Here is a 23211-nt window from a genome sequence, read left to right as displayed (position 1 = left end):
AGTGGCTGTTTGATCAGAAGTATCTCCTCACCCTCTCTCATCACCACATTTTCCCATCCCGTGACCTTCATTAACCACGCATGCACGAGCCAGATAGATAATGAAACACGTTCTGGCACCACAATTAGCCGCTGCAGACGCTAATAAGGCAACATTTTTCATTGTGTGTAATTATTCCAGCCCGGGCCTGTCACCTGCACATTAACACCACCGCCACACAGCACCATGCCTGCGCCCTTGTGTTTCTACACAGAAACCAGTGGTATGTCTGCTCCTCACTGGGTATTGTTGAACTGACCTTTGCCGAAGCACAACGACGGTTGTGTGAAACGAGTCGTTGCTGGTTGGAGCAGACAGACAGTACTGAACCGGACTGTGCAGGCTGAAAAGGATTTATTGCATGACTTGACCATCCAAATTAAATAAAAGGATTTATCGAGCAGTGAGGTCATAGATTGCAACCTTTTTAAGAGGCTGAAAGATCCTCTTCGGAGCCAGTGTTTGGTTTGTCTGTTCTGGGCTACTGTAGAAACATGGCGGTGCAACATGGCGTCCTCCTTGGAAGGGGAACCGCTTCCTATATAAAGGGCTCATTTTAAACATACACTCATAAAAATGTAATGATGAATATAATATCCCATTTCTGCCCATAGAGCCCCCTAAATTCTGAACACTGAACCTTTTAGGGGTTTTCATGATATTTGAAGCAAGATGTTTCAATATTTAAGGAGAAATCTCATCTTTTAAGTTACCTAGGATGTGTTATTTCCAATAAATTATTTTGCAAAAAACACAATTTCCTTCAACCAGACTACCCTCACCATCTTCAATCAGTGTTTTCCTACATTATTGTGAACACCTCTGATAACACCAATCCAGGTGAGAGTCTTAAAAATGGACATATGTCTCCAGGTCTGGTAAAAGTAAAGCCAGTGCAGAAGTGCCTTAAAGTGCAATACCACCTGTTTTATTTGGTGGTTTTACACAAGGAAGAATATGTGTTGCTCGTATCAACCAGATGCGTCTTCTCTTAAAATAAGCATTGTTGACGTTGACATGTCCCATACCTAAATCCATAGATCCAGAGTCCATGTAGGTCTTAGCAAAGAAGGACCCGAACATGAACCTGAACACAGGTCATGGGAGGTGTTCTGTATGAGTAGAGGCTGGCAAATGGAGAAACAAAAAAATTTCACAACGTCCACAGTGTTACCTTTACAAAAACGGAACATTAATACTTACTATATATACACTGCTAAAAAAATAAATAAAGGAAACACTTAAACAACACATCCTACATCTCAATGAATGAAATATTCCAGTTGAAAATCTTTATTCATTACATAGTGGAATGTGTTGAGAACAAAATAACATAAGAATGATCAATGGAAATCAAAATCATTATCCCATGGAGGTCTGGATTCAGAATCATACTCAAAATAAAAGTGGAAAAATCAAGATCACAGGCTCATCCAACTTCTGTGGAAATTCCTCAAGACAAGTCCAAATGAGGCTCAGTAGTGTGTGTGACCTCCACGTGCCTGTATGAACTCCCTACAACGCCAGCACTTGTTTTAAAAAAAATTTTAAACAAAGAAGGTTGATCTGATTACGAATCCATAAAATTTGAACACATTACATTTGGACTTCTAAAATATTAAACATACACTGGAAAATGATTTAAACTGGGCTTAAGTCTGTGCTGTCTGTACTTTTCAACGTGCACAGCTGGTGACATGCTTGTAGTTATATTGTCTGGTAGTGAGGTCAGAGCAGTGCAGGGTCACTGGTCTCCTCTCATAGGTCTGCTCCAGACAGCATCTCCACTCCTGCTGAACCTGCAGGTCACCGTGTGACACCACCCTGTCGCAGTGGACCGAGGCACAGTTGAATGGGGGACGGGGGGGAAGAGGGGGAGGGGACAGAGACAGACAGAAACGGTGAGAAATATGTTTTTTCTATCCTTATTATAGAAACTAATAACAGCACTCAGCATAAGTTAGTTGACTGTTTTGACTGTAACTGCTGCTAATAATCAGTATAGATTTGCTCTCACCTGGCCTGAGACACACACTGACCCTGACACAAAGGCATCTGGATGATGCTATTACAGTCGTCTATTGTGATGCTGATGTTGGACAGTTTGGGAGCACAGCTTTGGTTACCTGGAGATAGAAGAGACATACAGGAGGCAGTGTGTGATGGGTGCAACCATTTCTTCTTTTTCAAATCAGGGCTTTTAATTTGAGCAACAAGGGCAATTTATATATATATATATATATATATATATATATATATATATATATATATATATATATATATATAATCATATTGCAGGGTAACATTAGAACAACAAGGGTAATGTGATGATAAACAGGAAGAGTAGAATAAAAACAAAATGCCACCAACAATATAGAACAGAATCATATACTAAACAAAACTCAAGCTTCTCAAAGACGCGGCTAAATTGTGACTTGCAGGATAACATTTATAAAATCTGATAGAGAAATGAGTTTCGAGACAATGTGAAAAGTTAGCAGTTATAAATAACTTCATTATTTATTTTTTTTAGCTTAATCGCAAGAGCAGAGCCAGCCCTTGGATCATCAGGACTCCACACTTAGCCTGTGTTTGGTTAAGTTGTTGGAAGGTGTGGGTAAGGGTCAGGGTCCAGTTAATTGACAGTGAAACAACCAGTAGAGCCCACATCCCTCCGGCTGATCCAATGTAACACCAACCTGTATCCATTTCAAATTAAAAGCCGTCCTTTCAAATTAAAAGCCCTCTACCAGACGTACACTAAGTTTTGACCTGGTCTAGTTTCTTCTGACTTCACTTACATGTAAAGCAGCAGTGTTGGTCGTCCCAAACTCTGTCCTCCTGGAGAACAAATACACAACAGTTCATCATCAGCTGTTCCATGTTGAGCTTATTCTTTAAACATTTAAATGCTTGGTACCAGTTCATCAGGTGTGTCAAAAATAACTGTTGACATTTTTTTTTTTCCTTTTCATGCAGTTCTATACAGCTGTGGTAAATAAAATGTCACTTTTATACTCAAGAAATAAGAATGAGAAACTTTTCACTGTTGCAATTTTTTACTTAAATTAATCTTGTATTTTTGGACAGGACTTAAAACATTTTTTTTTTATTTTCAGACCATTTCAGGAGGTAAATACAGTAAAATATAGTTTATTATTGTAAAATAAGATGTTATAATAATTAATTTATGAATCACAGCCGGGTTCTCAGTACCTCGGGGCAGCTTTCTGTGGGACAGACTCTCGTCTCAGTCTGAACGCCCTCTCTGCTGCAGCTGAATGACACGCAGGGATGGGCCGCATCTTTCCATCTGTCTCCCACCTGCACACATAAATACAGATGTTATTATGAGACAATGGACAGATACTGTATAGTGATTGTATTTGATCCAAAATGGAACCAACAAAATCCTTAAATGCCATTTACAAAGGTTAATATGGGATTATACAAAACATACCTTGTATGTCTTGTCATGATAAGTGCAGGTCTTTTCAACTGAAAAATAACAAGCAATAAGTGTTCAGTCACAGAACTGAAAACTGAAATACGATGAAAGCGACAGAGCTCCTGTACAGACTTCAGTCTTTGGACAATAAGAACGCCAAAGATGCAGCACAAATTCAATATATTTCAGCTAAATATGGATGTGCAGTGTTGTTTATTAAATGCACTTGTCATGAAAAAAAATATTTTAGAAATTAGATTAAATTAAACTGAAAACTGCAAGAAAAATGTATAAATAATCCTAAAATAATGAATTGCCAGTCCGTACCACAAGTCTGTGCCCCGCAGCAGAGGGTTATCGGAACAGCGCTGGGTTCACAGAGAGGAGCCGGTGGTACAGGTTTTCTATAACACTCCTCGGTCCAAGTCTGGTTGTTACATGTACACAGGTTGCAATTGGACTGCCAGACCTCACCAGGCTGGAAGACAGGTACAGGATATTACGAATAATATTACTGATAATCTCTAATTATTTCTTATTTTTTTGTGAGGGGAATTGACATGGAAGGTCCATGGCTGGAACCACTACAATGCGACATGTTCTGTTTTCATTCCACTGCCGGAGACACAAGAGACTGTTCTTACTCGTTTGGGCTCTCCTGTTGGTCCTTTGCAAACTGTCAGGGGAAAAAATAGAAACTCGCTCATTTCCCTGCAGAAGTGTTTAAATAATAACCTCCCAAGAGTTATTGTCACCATTATTACTCACATTTACAGTCAGGCACACAGATGTTGGAGTGATTTCCTGCCCTGACCAGGCTGTCTGGGCAGAAACAACCTGCGGTGTTGTTTTCGAGGGAGGCCCCTGGATAATGCACGCTGAACAATGAATACAAAGGAGACATAGAAACAATGAATATCTTGACAAACTAAGAATCAACACTGGATTTAGTAAAGTGTGAATGAAATGTGTAAAAGTCGCCAAACCCGCCAGAGCAGAAGTCATCTCGCTTGTTACAACATTCTCTGTAAACCAATCCTCCCAGACACCCCACATCTGAAACATCACCAAGTACACTTAATAACCACAGAATTATTATAAGGAAGAATGTATCATTTGTACTTCAACCAAAATGTTATTTCAGTCCATGAAACACAAAAAAGTATGCAAATTCACTAAGACAATAACTAATCCCTGGTTTTATTGTATTTGCAGCTGTAACCCAGGTAATTTTCAGAAGCCCAATTTACAGACGTTCCTCAACGTCTCACCGAGCGAGCTCGAGGTCTGAACTTCCTGGCTGCTGCGCGTAGCAGAGCCCAACCGGAGACCCCGCAGCAGAGACAGGTGGGGGAGCCACACGAGATTTAGGAGGGCTAAGTACGACATTTTGAGATTCCCAGGAGATATTGAGTGAACTTGGCAGTATTGCAAGTGGAAGTTACCTGCTAAGCGGCTGCGTAGCCGTCGACGGAAAAGTTATCGCCGTAGGGCGTTCTAACTAAGTGGATTACCGTGGTGAGTGGCTACCTGAGGTTCGCTTGTTAGCATTAACTTTTGTCTTGCAGAATTGTGAGTAGTTTACTTTGAGGAACGTAGCTCAGCAAAAACCAGTTCGGACGGGGTTTTTTTTAGGGATTCTTGAAGTGACTACAAGTTGCTTTGTCTGCATCTTCACCACTGGTCGTGGATCTCTGCACCGTGTCAAGGGGCGGTAGGAACTAAATCTGAGAAACTTTAAGAAGGGGGTTTTGTTTTTGTTTTTCAGGATCCAAACAGAGGAAAAAAAAACCTCATTTATAAAACACTAATGGTCAGCTGGCACCCTTAAAGAACTCCCAAAGATATAAATACAATATCTAATTTGACTGACAACTTTAAAGGAAGCGAGTTAACGGTTTAAAGGACTAAAAAAAGACTAGTAAGGACTAATACCTGCATTTTGGGTTGTTTAACAGAGTTTAGAGGTTTTTACCTGATTTGAGAGTGAATTTATTTGTCATTAACATGCAATGTCCATGTTTGTACATGTTGTTACATGGTAATTTGAGTTAAGTGGAATTATTTTTTTTGGTTAAGAGCTGAAGGTTTAAAGGTACTGTTCAAGTAAAATGATTTAAACAACTTTGTAAATACATTTCTTTATTAACTTTTCCTAAGTCATTGGTCATGTGGGTGCTTTGTAGGCTGGAGATGTAATTGCTCTTTCATAGAGCTGCTACCACCAATCTCTTTCAAGAACCTAGTGATTAGTGAACCTGAACCTAAGTGAACTGTAACCAAACCTAATAACTTGATATTATATTGACATCTGGGCCAGGGTTAGCAGCATAAATTGCCTTTTAGTAAAAGGTTACGTGTTACAACAAAAATAAAAAGGTGCCTACCGCAGCTGCCATTTGTCAGTTTTCTCCAGTCAATACAGAAACCAGCTCTTTTACATTCCTCAGCAGTTTGCTCCAGAGACGAGCAGGAGGAATTTGAGTTCCCGCAAGAGTCAAACTCACAGTTCTTCTTCTTCATGTTTAGATCTATATACTTGCTGCACACCTCAAAGACTCTGAGGAAACAAGAGTTTATTCGATCGTTAGTTAACTATATAGAATATACTGATATGTAACATAGAACAACTGAAAACACGTACATAGAGACAAACAGTGAGTTATACACCATTAAAATTAAACCAAAAATAAAGAAAACTAGATCTTAAGCAAGGAAAAGGTGCTGCGTTGTGCCTCAGTTTAAGACTTCTACATTTACCTGCAAACACACTTATTACTACCACTGATTCTGACACCAATACACTGTTCAGGAGTGTTTGTTAATGTGTGGAGCTTACGGGTGGTGTAGCAGTTCACATAGTGGGTTCGGAGGGCAGGGGGTGGGTGTGTTGGAGGTGGGTGTGCTGGAGGGGGTTGACAGATCAAAACAGGGAACATGTGCCGGAACACAGGCTGGCCTCCGAGGGTCCTCGAGAACCCACTCATAGGCCGTCTTATCACAGCAGTTGCCGTCCTCAATTTGCCCTCCTTTACGGATACAGGACGGCCCACCGCATACACCTGGAGAGAGAGGGTGGAGGAATGAGCTCAGAGAAGAAGATGTGAGATCAGATATCGAATGCACTCGCATACATTTTAATGGACGTAAACACCAGTTCCCTACAATCCAGTAAACAGTCAGGATAGCAGCGTTGCAGCAGTGGTTAAATATAGAGCTACATCGGAAAACAGATGACAAAGGTAACCTAACAATCTGATTCAGTAGAGTCATACTCAGATCTAAGTTATTGCCACTCAGTAAGCTGGCTTCTTTTGTATTTTAGCAGTCTGAAGTCTTTATTAAGGATTCGATAACATTTAATGAAAAGTAATTCCAAAAGTCACTCAAGTCTTTGCGCTGCTCTAAGCCACTTTTTGGACATGCTTTTGCTTCTCCGGGTGACACAGAGATGTCCCTCTATACCCAGCATGCAAACATTTCAGTCCCCCAACCGATACAGTCACACGTTTGTTCCTACATTCAAATACGCCCCACAGGAGTGTTTAATAAAGTTAGCACTCTTGTTAGGTAAAGGGACAAAACCCGCATGATTTTAAAATGATGGCTTGAACCATGTTGTGCATTGTCCAAGTTATGCAATCTTCATTGTCATGCCAACAGTAAACATGCTCTTAAAAAACCGTTCCCAATTTGTGGTTGGAAACGGGAAGTGAACCACATTGTTCTGAACCCAAATCTGCTGTTGTATCAAATCATCCACCCAACAAGGAAGAAGTGATGTATACACATCAGCTGAACTGCATTTTATGTTGGAGACATTTATAGTAAATAATCTCAAATGTACTCAATAATGGTATCGAAAAAACAAACAGATAATGAGAGAGCAAGCAACTGGATTGGTACGGTATATCTTTATGTCTCATAGTGGTCAGAAATGGTTAAATGCAGCTTTAGCTATACTGTTTAGCTTTGTTAGCGAGACATCCTACTATGAGGTTTTTTGGTATTACCTGGAAATCCACTGTACCCACACAACCACCGACTGCTAAAATGGATATAGCAATTATGGTAGCATGCATTTAACCTATCATCTTCTATTACCCACCACATTGTCCCTGGGTGTTGTTGAGGAAGTGCTCCATGGCCAGATTGACCACCAGGGTATAAGACGGTGTGAGGGAGACAAAAGAGCGGATCTCTGGGATAGAGATTGAGACCATGTACCCCGTAGTATCAAACCTCAGTCCGTGCACTTCATATGGCGGCTGTATGGTTACATTGTTCAGTGTGGCCTGAGGTAGATTAAATCAGCATCAAAATCAGGTCTCAGTTTTCCAATAGAACAAGGCAGTCTTAAATATTTTGAAATAAAACATCCTTTATAGTGGCAGTACTTAAATAATAGACATTTGTATTATATCCTACCTGTACTGCAAACAAATGTGGGATGATATTAAGTGCAGCTATATTGTTCTGATATTTCAGGATGATGCCTTTAGCACAGGAGCCTTGGAGGCCTGGTACACAGTAGAAGTTGTCCACAGCAATGGTCAGATTATGACGTGGAGACTGCTCCTCCATCAGGATGTAGGTACAGTCGTCCAGGAAATCAAAGGTTACTCCTTCGAAAGAGATGTAGTGGGGGTCCCCATACAGCTCACAGCGACCTGGGAGCAGTACGGGAAACAATACAAGGTCATCTTTGTAAACTTAAATGCAATTTGATGCTGTTCTACTGTATATCAAAGTACTTTGCACTCTGAATCAAAATTTAAATATACTGTCAAAGCATATCATCAAACATCAACATGAAGAGGAAAATGTTAATGTGTCATGATTTTTGAATAGTCATGTAATAATAAAGATTAAATAGTTCTTGTAACTTTTGTCTGTTCTTAAATATATGTTCTCTTGTTTTTAAGGTGACAGCTAAAGACATGCTCCCATCAGATTTGTCAAATGTGAGAAATGTCAAAGTTTGATGAATAGTTTCATGCAAGTATCTATAATTTTTGCTTAAAATGCACATCTCTAATAAGCATGACAGAGGAGCAGTGGCAAAGACAGATAGACATACATACTTACAGTCACACTTCCATGTTTCATGGCATTCATCTGAGACCTTTGTGACTTGATCTCTAGGGCAGGTGGGAATTGTAGGCTCTGGATTGCTCACTGGCTTCAACTCTATCATCCCGTTGCTACAGTTCTTATTGAAACAGTCCTCTGTCCATGTTTCACCGCAAGCCCACCTTCTTTTCCTTTTCAGGTCCATACAAAAACAGTCTGGTGGAGGTGACTCTGTGGATTCAGTACCATTTGTCATTGTTGTAAGTTGTGTCGAGGCAGCAGTTGTTACTGAAGGAGTGGTACTCATTCTAGTTGTAGATGATTTGGAGGTGGTTGTGGGCATTGTTGACCATGTTTCAGTGGAAGTAGAAGTAGCTGTAGTCATTGGTGTAGAGGTGGTTGTGGGCATTGTTGACCATGTTTCAGTGGAAGTAGAAGTAGCTGTAGTCGTTGGTGTAGAGGTGGTTGTGGGCATTGTTGACCATGTTTCAGTGGTAGAAGTAGCAGTAGTCGTTGGTGTAGAGGTGGTTGTGGGCATTGTTGACCATGTTTCAGTGGAAGTAGAAGTAGCTGTAGTCATTGGTGTAGAGGTGGTTGTGGGCATTGTTGACCATGTTTCAGTGGAAGTAGAATTAGCTGTAGTCGTTGGTGTAGAGGTGGTTGTGGGCATTGTTGACCATGTTTCAGTGGTAGAAGTAGCGGTAGTCGTTGGTGTAGAGGTGGTTGTGGGCATTGTTAACCATGTTTCAGTGGTAGAAGTAGCTGTAGTCGTTGGTGTAGAGGTGGTTGTGGGCATTGTTGGCGATGTTTCAGGGGTAGTAAAAGTAGCTGTAGTCATTGGTGTAGAGGTGATTGTGGGCATTGTTGGCGATGTTTCAGTGGTATTAGAAGTAGCTGTAGTCGTTGGTGTAGAGGTGGTTGTGGGCATTGTTGACCATGTTTCAGTGGAAGTAGAAGTAGCTGTAGTCGTTGGTGTAGAGGTGGTTGTGGGCATTGTTGACCATGTTTCAGTGGTAGAAGTAGCGGTAGTCGTTGGTGTAGAGGTGGTTGTGGGCATTGTTGACCATGTTTCAGTGGAAGTAGAAGTAGCTGTAGTCATTGGTGTAGAGGTGGTTGTGGGCATTGTTGACAATGATTCAGTGGAAGTAGAATTAGCTGTAGTCGTTGGTGTAGAGGTGGTTGTGGGCATTGTTGACCATGTTTCAGTGGTAGAAGTAGCGGTAGTCGTTGGTGTAGAGGTGGTTGTGGGCATTGTTGACCATGTTTCAGTGGTAGAAGTAGCTGTAGTCGTTGGTGTAGAGGTGGTTGTGGGCATTGTTGGCGATGTTTCAGGGGTAGTAAAAGTAGCTGTAGTCATTAATGTAGAGGTGATTGTGGGCATTGTTGGCGATGTTTCAGTGGTATTAGAAGTAGCTGTAGTCATTGGTGTAGAGGTGGTTGTGGGCATTGTTGACGATGTTTCAGGGGTAGTAGAAGTAGCTGTAGTCGTTGGTGTAGAGGTGGTTGTGGGCATTGTTGACGATGTTTCAAGGGTAGTAGAAGTAGCTGTAGTCGTTGGCGTCGAGGTGGTTGTGGGCATTGTTGACGATGTTTCAGCGGTAGTAGAAGTAGCTGTAGTCGTTGGTGTAGAGGTGGTTGTGGGCATTGTTGACGATGTTTCAGGGGTAGTAGAAGTAGCTGTAGTCGTTGGTGTAGAGGTGGTTGTGGGCATTGTTGACGATGTTTCAGGGGTAGTAGAAGTAGCTGTAGTCGTTGGTGTAGAGGTGGTTGTGGGCATTGTTGGCGATGTTTCAGGGGTAGTAAAAGTAGCTGTAGTCGTTGGTGTAGAGGTGGTTGTGGGCATTGTTGACGATGTTTCAAGGGTAGTAGAAGTAGCTGTAGTCGTTGGCGTCGAGGTGGTTGTGGGCATTGTTGACGATGTTTCAGCGGTAGTAGAAGTAGCTGTAGTCGTTGGTGTAGAGGTGGTTGTGGGCATTGTTGACGATGTTTCAGGGGTAGTAGAAGTAGCTGTAGTCGTTGGTGTAGAGGTGGTTGTGGGCATTGTTGGCGATGTTTCAGGGGTAGTAAAAGTAGCTGTAGTCGTTGGTGTAGAGGTGGTTGTGGGCATTGTTGACGATGTTTCAGGGGTAGTAGAAGTAGCTGTAGTCGTTGGTGTAGAGGTGGTTGTGGGCATTGTTGGCGATGTTTCAGGGGTAGTAAAAGTAGCTGTAGTCGTTGTTGTAGAGGTGGTTGTGGGCATTGTTGACGATGTTTCAAGGGTAGTAGAAGTAGCTGTAGTCGTTGGTGTAGAGGTAGTTGTGGGCATTGTTGGCGATGTTTCAGGGGTAGTAGAAGTAGCTGTAGTCGTTGGTGTAAAAGTGGTGGTGAGCATTGTTGATGATGTTTCACTGATAGTTGAAGCAGTTGTACTGGGGGTACTTGTTGTAAATGTGGTGGCAGTTGTAGTTGTGGGTGGAGGCGGTGTAGGTGCTGTTGAAACAGATGGAAATAAATGCTTTATTTTGAATAAAGGTTATGCAAAGGGACATATTCGAAACATCTATTTAATATTTTCTTGAACAATTTACAGTTACACAGCTTTACAGGCCTCCTTTAATATGTATTTATGAAATTCTATCTAGCATTCTTACTACATTTGTATATTTTATCAGACACATTAAGGAACAAATGTAGAAGTAAAAACAAACATATTCAATGCTTACCACAAATAATTGTTCCAATTTCACAGCGGCTAGATAATGTAAGGGAGTAATAAATATTCAGTTGTCATCGTAATTACCAATATAATTTTAAATATTATGGTTACATGAAATATATACATTTAGATATGTTGGGATGCCAGAAATGTTATCGATAGGTGAACTTACCACTCAATAGAGTTAATCATCACCACTTTTCCAGGTTGAACAATGGTGTCATTGAAATTACAAGTGCAGTTCATCAATGCGGTGCATTCACCAGTGTTTTCATCATAGTGTGGCGCCTCCTTTGGACATCTCGGGTAACAACCTTTTCCAAGAATGAATGTATTACTTTATTTTATGGGCTTCAGTGGTGTTTTTAAGCATTACAGGTAAAGAAAACAAATTCTATAATGACTAAATTCAAAAAATTTTAGCCTGCGATTGTTTACAGTAAAATCCCATTTAGATATACAAATTAAAAATAAGACATTATTTTCATTTTCCAGACTCAACTGCTACTTAAGAAATAAGTTTACGAATTACATTCAAATACAAATGAGAAAGTTTGATTACCTTCCAGCTTGTGAGTGAAGTAGTTGCTTTTGCCACAGGTCAGCATCTTACCACAGGGTTCATAGTGCCAGCTACACTGACCCTGCTCGTTGTAGTAGTCACAGTAGACCGCTAAGGTGTAAATTATCACAGGTTATAGTTATAGTTAATATTTGGTAAATTTCCTGTAACAATGAACAAAGCTCCTAATGAAAAGAACCCTTAAATTGTCCACTTGTAAACTTAAACAAGATATGATGCTACTTAAGCATTCTTTAACATAGCCCACTGAAAAAGTGAAGTTTTTACAATCCTGACCTTCAGACGTGACAAGACCATTCTATAAAAACCAGTGTACTGAACCAAGAATAACTGGAGCAGGGCTGATGTAATCGATTCGTTTAAGCTACACATTTTCTGCTACCGTCATGCTATCCTTCTGAATCAAGACAGCTTTTGGAGTTGGGTCAAACTGATTACGTGGGAGGAAAAAGGATCTTAACTTACGACATAAATCAGGTGTCCTCCAGTTTACGCAGACGTCCTGGTCGCTGCAGGCCTCTGCATAAGCTGCCACCGCTGTGCAGAAGCCCAGGAACTTCCCTTCAAACTCACAGGCGCAGGACTCCTGCACACAGGCGTGGTAGTATGGTTCTGGATCCACCTGAGGATTGGTAAAGATCCAGCAGGATAAATAAGACTGTCACTGACATGAGCTGGGGAATAAGATTCACAGTCCCCTCTTTGCTGGCCTTGATGAAGGCCGATGGTTGTGTCTCTTGGGGGATCTTTTCAGGATGGTACTGTAGGAACATGTGGTTCTGGGGTCATAGCTCTATACAACCACAGTGAGAGTTGTGTCCATATTTCCTGGGGGGTTGTCCTTTGACAGAGTTTCCCCTTGTCACCAATCCTGTTCATGATTTTCATGGACAGGATTTCAAGAAGAAGGCGGGAGGTGGAGAATGTCTGGTTTGAAAGGGTTCTCAGGATTGTTTCACTGCTACTTGCAGATGATATATTGCAACACATTAGGATAGATAAGATCTTTGATTTTGACTATCAGCTCTTTTTGGGTGATTGACTCATTGATTGTCGACACGCACTATTCCACCCTTCTTCCCACATTTTGTAAGAGGCCCTGAATAGAGACCCAGAACCTAGTGTCAGTGTCATGCTAAATAAAACACATACCTTGAAGTGGCAGTCTTTGAAGGTGTCTCCTGTAAGGATCATGCAGCGCCGCTGAGCCCAGGCTGAGCAGTAGGAGTTGCGTTCACATGGAAATAACTCTGTGGTCACATCAGAGCAAGGAGGAGTGGCAGCCTTCCAGCTGTTTCCAAAGGCCATTGGACTGGACATATCTGAAAAAAGAAGTTTGGTTTTATTTTGACCATCAGGACAAAAACATTGTTGCAAATGAAACGGTGAGAAAACGGACTCACCTGCCGAGCCACTTATCTGCAGGTCATTCATTTCATTGGAGTCAAAATTCCCACAGAGGCCACACACTTTGTTCTACAGGTGGATGAGATGACAGTAAGTCTGAAGTGACAGAGAAATGACTCAATTTGAAAATACTTCTTAGCATCTTCATCACGCACCCTCCAGTTTTCATGCAGCTCTATGGTGATGCGGGTGTGTTTGTCCCAGATGAGCGTTATCCCGCTGCTTGGCACTGAGATTATGACATAGAGCCCCACAGTGTGTGTGGTGTAAAGTGAACCCTCCTGCAGACTCCAGTCTTCTTGGACTCGTTTGGTCACCTTCATGTCACTCAGTGTCAGGGTGACTTTGCTCTTGATGGGACGCATTTTTATGAACAAGTTAATGCACTGCTTTCCTGGTTCATCACCACTTATCCCACAAACTGTGCCAATAAATTTGTAGCATACTAACGCATTTTAAATCCCGAATGAATTGAGTGAATAGGCAATTTAATAACAGAGATTTAGCTGGTAAAATGGATGAAAGGACAGGATAAACAAGTGAACAACTAAATAGATAATACAACATCTTCACAGGGAGTCGCATCCACCTGCAGGTCCACGACAATAGAACGAGAGCAGGTGAGCGCTTCATCACAGCAGGGAACGCTCTCCACTCTGACTGAGAAGGTGCCGTTTCCATTTCCACAGTAATCCTGAAGTAAAAAACCAAAACAGATAAACAATGGTATGCAAAATATGACAAACTATAGCCTATATTTTGAAAATGCCCGACCTTGTCAGGCATTTGAGTAATGTCAATGAACGACACTGTATTGGAGCTCTGCAAAGCCAGATTTTGATGTGTTAACAACAGCATTATAATACATTTCTGTGGTGCTTTGGAATAAAAACTCATCACCAAGTTACACTCGGTTGGTAAGTTGTGATTGACCCCCATGCAAATGTGTTGCTTAGGCCCCTCCCCTCACCCCAAACACCCTAAACATTTAGTCTTTACACTAGTGTTCTTGTTCGGTCTCACCTCTACAAGCGTGTACTGACAGTGTCCATCAAAGCGATACCATTTAGAATCAAAGGTCTGGTAATGTCCGTTTCCATAAACCTGACACGTCCCGGGACATGGCTCATCTGTGCAGTACCACTGGCCCTGACCACAGACACTGTAAGATAGAGACATGTGTAACTACGATGGTTTATGGATGAATACAACCTTCTTAATGAACAAGTAAAGTAGCCCCGCTGAGCGTGTTACCATGTTTTACAGTTGGTTTGGACATGCTGTCCGGCACTGAATACTTTGCCGCTGTATACACAGGTGCAATTGTCCCTGGAGACACAGTTTCCGTGGTGATCCTCATACTGGTCATGTGGGCAGTAACAGCCACTCTCACAGGTCATAATGGCACCCTGGAAATTACAACAAAAGGAAGTATTTTAGTTAATAAAATGTGGGACTTTAAAATCTGTTTTGGATAAAAGAGAAAGTGTTACGACTGCAAACTGAAATGAAGAATGAGTAACAATACAAGAATACATGAACAATGTTTATATAAACATTATTCCTACCAGGGGTTTGCTGAGACTGTCACATGTTTTCTGAGCCGTGTTAACTGGATACTCTGAACAGTGAATGCAAACCTTCCTGTTTCTGCAGCCTGACACGAAACATCACAGACAATGTCACAGAAAGCAATGCATGCGGAATTTTTACATTTACTTGATTTCATTAGTTGAAATTAAGTTGAGTTTTTGTTATTTTGCTGATACAGATATAACAAAGATAAGAATAGGTCTAAAATATGTAAAATGATTTATGATATATTAATTTGTATTTACCACAATCCTTGGAACAGTGCAGTTCTCCATTCTCACAAAGGCTGGAGAAGACACAATATTTGGTTTGAGGTATACTGTAAAACTTTCCCATGCATCATAAATGTAGTCAGCCACAAAGTAAGATGATGATAAAAATATGTACTTGAACCTTTTAAATGACAACAAACCATTGCTCGAAGTGGACCTGTACTCACCAGTACGCAGTATCGGCACTTTGATTGACTGTTTAGTGACTGACTGATGAATTTACTGTTGTGCGGACAAATGAAACAACTTTCTACATCCACTTCAAATTAAGAGTCCTTGTTTCAAATTAATTCAGAAATAATTTTAATTAGAATTGTTTTGACCTCGTCTTTTACTCTAATAATTGAAGTGGTTGTCTCCTTGATTAAAAAGAAAATTATGTCGTGAACATGAACAATATTTCCTTCTATCTTTTATTTACTATAGAAATTCAGAATATAATACTTAATGACTAAAACCAGATGACACACCCGCAGACACGTGAATGAGGGAAGTAGCCTACTGGCCCTTGTTTTTTCCAACTTCACTGCGATAAATACTTCACTGATCAGCTCACCACTGTCGTCCGTCGATAACAACAGGCCCCGGCGGCGTTGTTCCACCATGATGGTAACAAGCACAATCTGCCTTTGGGGTGCACATGTGCTCTACGTTTAGGTGGGTTCCTTCTGGGCAGCCACAACCCTCCACAGGATCGTCTTCCAGCCCACAGTGGGGGTCGGGCCCAGACAGAGAGCGGCATGTGTGGTTGCAGGCCCGTATGTCGTAGGAGAACACTTGGTTCTTTTGACATTTCAGAGCTGTAAAAGAACATTGTTATTTCCATTAAACAGGCTCCCTACTTTTTATTAACTACAACTATTGTTTTTGAGGCTTTGTATGTGTTGCATGGTGGCAGAAAGACACTTTCAATAAAACATTAACAAACTGTTGGGAGCAGCAATAATCTAATCAGGACTTGTGCCAGTTGTCACTTTGGACAGTATGATTGTTCCAGTGTTAGGATGCCCAAAAAAAGACAGATGTCTCTTGAGCTTTGTGTATTTATTTCTATATATTTACAAAGGCTGAACTCACTGCAGTTGGTAGCCTTCCTCCAGTCACCGACTTCAACCCCCAGGTTGGCGCAGGCTTTGGCGTAGTTGCCCAGAGCAACACACAGACACTGCTGCAGATTGCTGCCGCAGTTACAGGTTCTCTGAATGCAAGCCTGGAAGTAATAATCAGTTTGATCGTAACAGAAGACCATTACTGAAATCTCAACATCAGCTAACTCCAGAAAATGTATAAAAAACTTAGTAAGGATTTGGTTGTTGTGTCAAAGTGTTCTTACTGTGTGGTATTGGTCAGGTGGGATGTGACCGTGGCACTCAGCAAATATCCCAGTTGGATTGTTCAGCACGGAGCATTTTTCATCGGCAAATATTTCTGCAGAAATACATGAGATGAAATCATTAATTGTGTTCGCAAAACCACTTGGAAGTAAGGTGTTTTTCTCTATAGCCAAGCTGTTTCAGATAAATTCTCATCCCTGATGTACAGAAATCAAGCAGCCAATTTAAAGGCACATTTATATCATGGTACCATTGTCAGTGTTGATGCAGGTTTTGGGGATGTTCACTGGACAAGCGCCCACGCTCCAGGAAACAGCAAAAGCCTCAGCTATGTTCTCGATGATCCCGCTGCTGGTGGTGAAGTCGTCTGTGGTGTCATTGTTGTTGTTGCCACAAATACCTGAAAGGAAGACTGGTCAATCTGGATCACGCTGACAAAAATAATGTATTTTAACAAGTGTGTTCCTCACCTGAAATCATGTCAGTGTGGTTTCTAGGAGCGGAGATGTAGAGCTGGATCTCAGGAGACATCTGGACTTGGATCTTTGTACCGAAGGATGTGTGGACTTGAACGTACATGGAGGACTGCCAGAAAACCAGTGCGTGATCTGACAGGTGACACGGAGGTGATTTAGTGGGTGATTAGTCAAACCATTGTGAATGCATTGCAATGCTAGCAGGCCATTTTCTTCTTCTTCTTACCAGACTGATGAAATTCAGTGATCTCCAGGTCTCCAGATTTAACCATGTTGTGTGTAAATGTGTACGTTTCCTACAAATTCCAAAGGATGGAAAATCAGTGGTGCTTCACCTTTATTCCTTTGATTGATTACAGTATGTTGTTTACTAATTAACTTTGAAAGACTGTCTGTACCTGAAAAAGCTGGAGAATAACTGTTTTTAGAGATGCTTTTTTTCCAGAAAACTGGATTTTTACAGTCAAGTTGAGACCCTGCATCATGGTCGAAGAAATTACTGCCATTATTATCACAAATAAGCAGCATTGGTTTCATGTTAATTAAACAATTGGATTGTGGGAAAAAATTTACCTGTAAGGCCACGTATGCACATTTACCGGGGACCATATATTGTTTGCCGTCAAATGTTGTCACAAACTGTCCTTCAACGAGACATCTGGCTCGGCAGGAGTTTTCAGAGCAATGCCACATCCCGTTATAACACAAACTAAGGAAGAAGTCATGTGTTATTAATTCTAAATGGACATTTGCAACCAGGTGATATTTCATAGGTATCCAGACTTTTTTCTGTCTACTTACCATGACTGACACTTGGTGCTGCGCACGTCTCTGGTGAAGTAGCTCCTGCCATTGAACACACAGGGGCAGCTGGACGGATGCACACAGTGGAAACCATCTGCATGATCATTATGTACCAGACCTACGACAGTAAACCCTTTATAATTAGTCTCAGATAGGCCAAACAAGAATCTAAACAACAGACTCGCATTGTGAAGAGTGTGAAGAGCGGACGGTGGTCACCCTTTGGGCAGACACAGGAGCTGGCGCTGTCCTGGTTGGAGAATCTGGGCTTCGGGTTGGAGCAGCTTGGAACAAAGGCAGCACCCTGTTCCTCATAAACCAGGTCTCCAGGACAAGACGGCGGATCTACAGGAACAGACATTCACATCGAGTGACGTTGACAAAAGAAAATGCTCATTGAATTGAGTCTAACAAAATTCCTGTTGCGGTAAAAGTATAAACACAAATGAATAAAAATATATTTGAGACAACTAATTCAAAGCTTTTCACTCAACCGTTTTAAAAGCTTATTAATATGAGATCACCTACCACATCTGGTTACAGATCTCCATGTGTTCCAGGCATAGCTGCTGTTTCCACACTGCAGAACAATCTCTTTGAAGAAAGCACAGCCGATGTATTTGCTTCCTTCATGGCTGTAAATGTTCTCCTCACACAGTTGGATATAATGAAGTGTTTTGGCTTGTAAACAATCCAAGGTGTAGGAGAAGAACTCTCGGCAAGCCTGCAAACATCATCAGTGTCACGACTGTGGTCTTTGGGTTTGTTCCCTCCACCCACCAGAGGTCCCCAATCTCTGTCCTTGTCTTGCTTGCCTGCTTTTTATACTGTGAACCAACAGCTCATAAGTCAAGCTTGTGTGCTGCTGTGTGTCTACTTGGGTCCTCGCTGTCTTTAGAACTGAGACAATTAGATGGAGCATCTGGAACTACTGCGGAGTGATTGAGGCCTGTTTAATTTCATTTTATGTTTAAGATATAAATATAGTTGAATAGATTGACTCCTAAACATTTGAACAAATAAAAGAAATTCAAAGTTTAGACATGACATTCGCATAAAGATTTACACATTATTCTCTAAGCTCACTTCACAGTGAGTGGGGGTAAAAGTACAGACACACCATCAGGATGAACAGCAGAGGGATATAGCACATCATCAGTACACCATTTTCTTCTGTTGTGCTTTAAACTGAAACAGTGGTTGAAACAGTAAATTTACCATATTAAGAGAAAAGTCAGGATCTCTGGTTTGACACGTGTCCTCCATGAGCACGCTCTCTGTGATCAGCTGCTGCTTGTTGCCTGATTTAATTTGAAAAAAGTACATTTAGAGCAAGCTGTAGGAAAACAAATGGCAAAAAAGGCAAAAAAAAAAAAGTTGCACATTGTTATGAAATGTGACAGATGCCTTCGCACTTTGAATTCAATTTTATTCTTGTGTTTTCATAAATTTATGTTTTCCTCTTTAATTAAAGCTGCCATCACATACAGCTCAACTAAAGTTTACCAAGAACATATTTCAGTTATGAATGAATTTATACTAAATTATAGCCAATAATAACCAGTATTTATACTACTGCAACCACTAACACGTAATAAAAGGATGGTTACAACTATACTATTACAATCACTTCACGCATGTCTTGTCGTACTGTGGTCGTACCTGGGACGTTTTGTTTTCCACACAGTCCGGTCATGTCAGTGCTGAGCTCCTGCTCCAACTCCACCTTCACAGCAAACAGACAGAAGCTTCAGGAGTTGTGCGCAGTGATTTATAGGCTGTGTTCCAAATCATATACGTCCCTTTGTACTCTAACATATATTACTCTTACGCTGACATGTGTAGTACTTGAATTTCAACAGGGTAATGTATCAAATCCGGAAATAACCATAACATTTGAATGCATCACCTGCCATCCTATCTGCCGGCTTTGGTTATTTTACACAGAAAACAATATATATTTTTTGCCTTCTTTTTAACACACTCAAAAGACCCACTGATGGCTTCTGTCCAGCAGCAGTAGAGAAAGAGAAACACGTTTGTGAGGTGCTCAGGAACAACTGCAACTTTCTCAGACTCCTTGATTTGAAAATTCTTTACTTCTGTGCTCGCGTCCCTTCTTCTACGTAGTCAAGAGAAAAACGTCCAGCGTTTCTCACTTCTTTTTTGAGCCGTTTTGAGTGCGTCATCTGGGCGCTGTATGTTTCCATACTTGTCAGTGTGGACGCACTTATGCACTAACATTGTGTTAGTATGTAAGTATTTGGAACACAGCATATTGTCTGTGTTCTTGTGTTTCGGCGCTCCTTCAGCATACTGTTTGAGTCCTCTCACCCACAGAGTGTCAATCCCTCCAGGTACACTGTGCCAGGTGACCGTCAGAGGAAGCAACGAGCTCCTCAGTCTGGTGTAGATGCCGTACTGGTAAATATGCTGGTAGGTGTGGTCGTACGGGAGGGAAACACTGCCGGTGAATAAACACACATCAGAATAAACATCGGTGCAGATCTGAAATCGCCTCACTTCCTCAACTTTGATTAAAAAAAATAATTAAAATGGTAATGCTGGTCAAATATTACAGTGCACACCTTCACTAAAACAGCCTGTGAAGTGACCTTGTAGACTGTGATAACCTCCAGAAAAGACACAATTATAACGCAATGTCCCAGAGTCAAAGATAATAATTAACTAACATTGATGTCAAGTTTTAGCTGGAATGCATAAAAGCATAAAGCACTTGGCTGTGTGTCTGCAGCTGCCTCACACTCCTGCTGTTGTTGGTTCATCTTAACAAAGTAGTTTATTTAAGATGATAATTTATGATGTAAAACAAATACAGACTCAGGATGTTCGATTGGGTCAGACTCAGTCATTATTTGGCTTTCTACAGTTTCCTCCTAATAAACAGTATTTGAGATGATTTGAAGTCAAACCTTTCCTTCTCCACCAGGATGTTTCCACCCTGCAGAACAGTCCTGATTTTGTTGACAATGATCTCGACTTGGAGCAGCAACCCGTCGTCCCCTCGCTGCACGGTGACGTCACATTCGACCCGGTTGTGGGTGAAGCGGGTGAGGGTGAACGGACAGTTGGAGAGCACATAGAAGGCAGAACCGCTGAAAGGCTGGACGACCCCGCTGCCGAACGTCCTGCAAGTGTCTGATCACAACAAAAGTCAAATTACTGATCACCAGTTATTTTGAGATTTGCAAATTGATCTATACTTACATTTCTGAGTGTCTGTCATTGTCACAGATTCACTTCGCCCCAAAACTAGGAGACAAACACAGAGTCACACTGGTGTTAAACATGAATACAGTGAAAGAAATGAATACAAATGAATGAAAACACCAATACTTTAGATACGAATTTGATCCCTTACAGAAAAACTCTGAATTTCACATGTGCAGAAACTGTAGTCACATGACACATTTGAAACATGTATTTTTCCTGTGGAAAACATTGTTTTGGAACATTTTCATGGTGTAATGTGAAAAGCTGATGTGGATTCCAACGTGAAAAGTTTTCCACATATTTTCTCCATGTTATCATATGTATCACACGTGGTAAACATGTCTCACATGTGTGTTTTTGCTGTATGGGATGATAAAATAGAGATGAAATGCACATTTACAAGGTAAAAGTAGGGATACGGGAATTAGGAAAAAAAATGCACCACTACAAGTAAAATTACTGCATTGAAAATAGAGTGCATTCCATTTTCATCATCTTACTAAATATTTCGTATGAAGTTGAAAATGGTGAAGGTAACTCAATTTAAATGAACCGCAGCGCAATAAAGAGTACATTTTCTCTGAATTGTAGTATAGTAGAAATATAAAAATGCATGAAATGGAGATGCTCAAGAAATACCTTTAAATCAAAGTCAACTCATCTGGCTAAGAACTTAAAATAGTAAAAAAAAAAATTAAAAAAAATAAAGTGAAATGAATAACCAGTGGAAACAACCATGATTCACCTCAGATTGTGTTTATAGAAGAGGAAACATTTTACATTTTCACTTTAAAAATTTGTTGCTGGTTATTCAGCGAATATTTGTAGTTATTTCATTTAGCAAAATCCTCTTTCTAAGAATTGATTCTCATTTAAATACATAAATGAATGACTGCATGGTACCTGAGGCCAGTGAAACGCAGACGGCCAGTATCCACCGCTGTGAGGTCATGTTGTCCGATGCGCCGTCACTGCAGGAGAGCATGTTCGCAAGCAGCCCATCACAGGGCTTATATATCTATCTACACACACACACACACACACACACACACACACACACACACACACACACATACACACACACACACACACACCACACATACACACTAACTTCTTTCCGTGAAGCTACCAGGAAACTAAAATCAGATTAAACATTCAACTAAATGCAAATGTTGCAGACTCACAGAAATTATCACACAATCCTGTAAGATGAGTTTGCTTTAAGGCATATCTTGCTTATCATGTTGCATTTACAGGTAAGTAAATCTTTTTCGGGGTGTAGAAACAATCCCACTGAAACGTACTCCTGTGGGAAATTGTGAGCTTCTGTATGAAAGAGGGATCTTGATCCAGAAAAAGTTGCAAATAAACCCCACACATGAATGGATGCACAAACAAAACTGGTAAGGGAGAGCTAGCAACCTGAGCCTGTCCTTTTCCTTGAACTCTCATGTTCCTTTGTTTCCAGCAATCTGGTAAATATCTGTGTATTTGCTCTGTATGAGCTGATCATGTTTCATTCTTTCATTCCTTCCACAAAAGACTGAGTTTAAGGAAGGTAAACAGCAAAAAAATAAAAAAAAAAGGCAATATGTCAGTGTCACCCTCATCTCTAATAAGTAAAATATTAAGTCCTGTATTATGTTCAAAGAAGGATGCTTACTTTTGGCAAACACCAGCGAGCCAGACAATGCTTTGCAGGTTAACAGAGGAGAAAGAAAATAATGACAAATGAGGCGAGGTAAATGAAAAGAGTACGTGAACCAGGATGTAGTTAATTATTTTAAGTGTCAGAGCACAGAGGGAAAGCACCACACAGCTTTTGAATATGAATCCATAAAGCAAAGATCATATAATTGGTAGAACTTTAGTAGCGCTTAAAATGGCACTTAATTTTAGCACTTTGTAGTTTGGCTTTCTTGAAGAAATTGTATTTTCTTGATTCTTGTTGTTCTGGGTTTTGTACCCTCATGGTTGAAATGCACTTATTGTAAGTCGCTTAAGATAAAAGCGTCAGCTAAATGAAATGTAATGTAATGTAATATCCAGTATAGAGCTGAAAACTGAGTTGAAAAGCTTTTTACTATGGCAGAGAGGTGGTAGAAAGATTACGGGCATTAGCAACAAAAAACACGTTAAACCTGAGACCTGTCACTCAAACACAACACCTGCCGTCTGAGATCATGTGTCCTTTGGACTAAGAAGTACTTTCACTGCATATAAATAAACTAAATTCAAATGTAAGTGGTTGAA

General features: G+C 40.7%; 1 protein-coding gene across 1 annotated transcript; it reads right to left on the bottom strand.

The window, feature by feature from the left end:
- Positions 1-1317: 1317 nt before the first annotated feature.
- Positions 1318-21943, bottom strand: LOC138621698 (mucin-6). The gene is made up of 43 exons (XM_069699932.1): positions 21862-21943; positions 20953-20997; positions 20658-20883; positions 20059-20188; positions 19376-19450; positions 18943-19017; positions 18253-18448; positions 17944-18069; positions 17722-17842; positions 17494-17629; positions 17319-17396; positions 17147-17216; positions 16915-17052; positions 16695-16844; positions 16444-16538; positions 16188-16320; positions 15667-15910; positions 15084-15124; positions 14814-14902; positions 14500-14654; positions 14269-14407; positions 13835-13939; positions 13401-13595; positions 13242-13314; positions 12991-13160; positions 12304-12460; positions 11818-11928; positions 11428-11569; positions 11263-11291; positions 8576-9322; positions 7916-8157; positions 7596-7782; positions 6327-6549; positions 5875-6047; positions 4474-4543; positions 4256-4365; positions 4132-4163; positions 3815-3965; positions 3500-3537; positions 3256-3363; positions 2841-2880; positions 2057-2165; positions 1318-1863 (listed from the first exon to the last, which is right to left on the bottom strand). The coding sequence occupies exons 1-43, from the start codon at positions 21941-21943 to the stop codon at positions 1716-1718; spliced, it is 5904 nt and encodes a 1967-aa protein (XP_069556033.1). The 3' UTR covers positions 1318-1715.
- Positions 21944-23211: the final 1268 nt, after the last annotated feature.

This window comes from Brachyistius frenatus, unplaced genomic scaffold (assembly GCF_029030835.1).
Source record: "Brachyistius frenatus isolate BFR_SWC_R1_liver_20210118 unplaced genomic scaffold, ASM2903083v1 Contig_32, whole genome shotgun sequence".
NCBI classification, from domain to species: Eukaryota; Metazoa; Chordata; class Actinopteri; family Embiotocidae; genus Brachyistius; species Brachyistius frenatus.
This window is presented reverse-complemented; position numbering and strand designations above follow the sequence as displayed.

Excerpts from the sequence above, each read along its gene's own strand:
- LOC138621698 (XM_069699932.1), bottom strand. The coding sequence starts at position 21,943 with ATGCTCTCCTGCAGTGACGGCGCATCGGACAACATGACCTCACAGCGG. Across the intron at positions 12,461-12,990 it reads TCAAAGACTGCCACTTCAAG|GTGGATCCAGAACCATACTA; the intron begins GTATGTGTTTTA and ends ACCAATCCTCAG. Across the intron at positions 3,364-3,499 it reads ATCATGACAAGACATACAAG|GTGGGAGACAGATGGAAAGA; the intron begins GTATGTTTTGTA and ends TTATGTGTGCAG.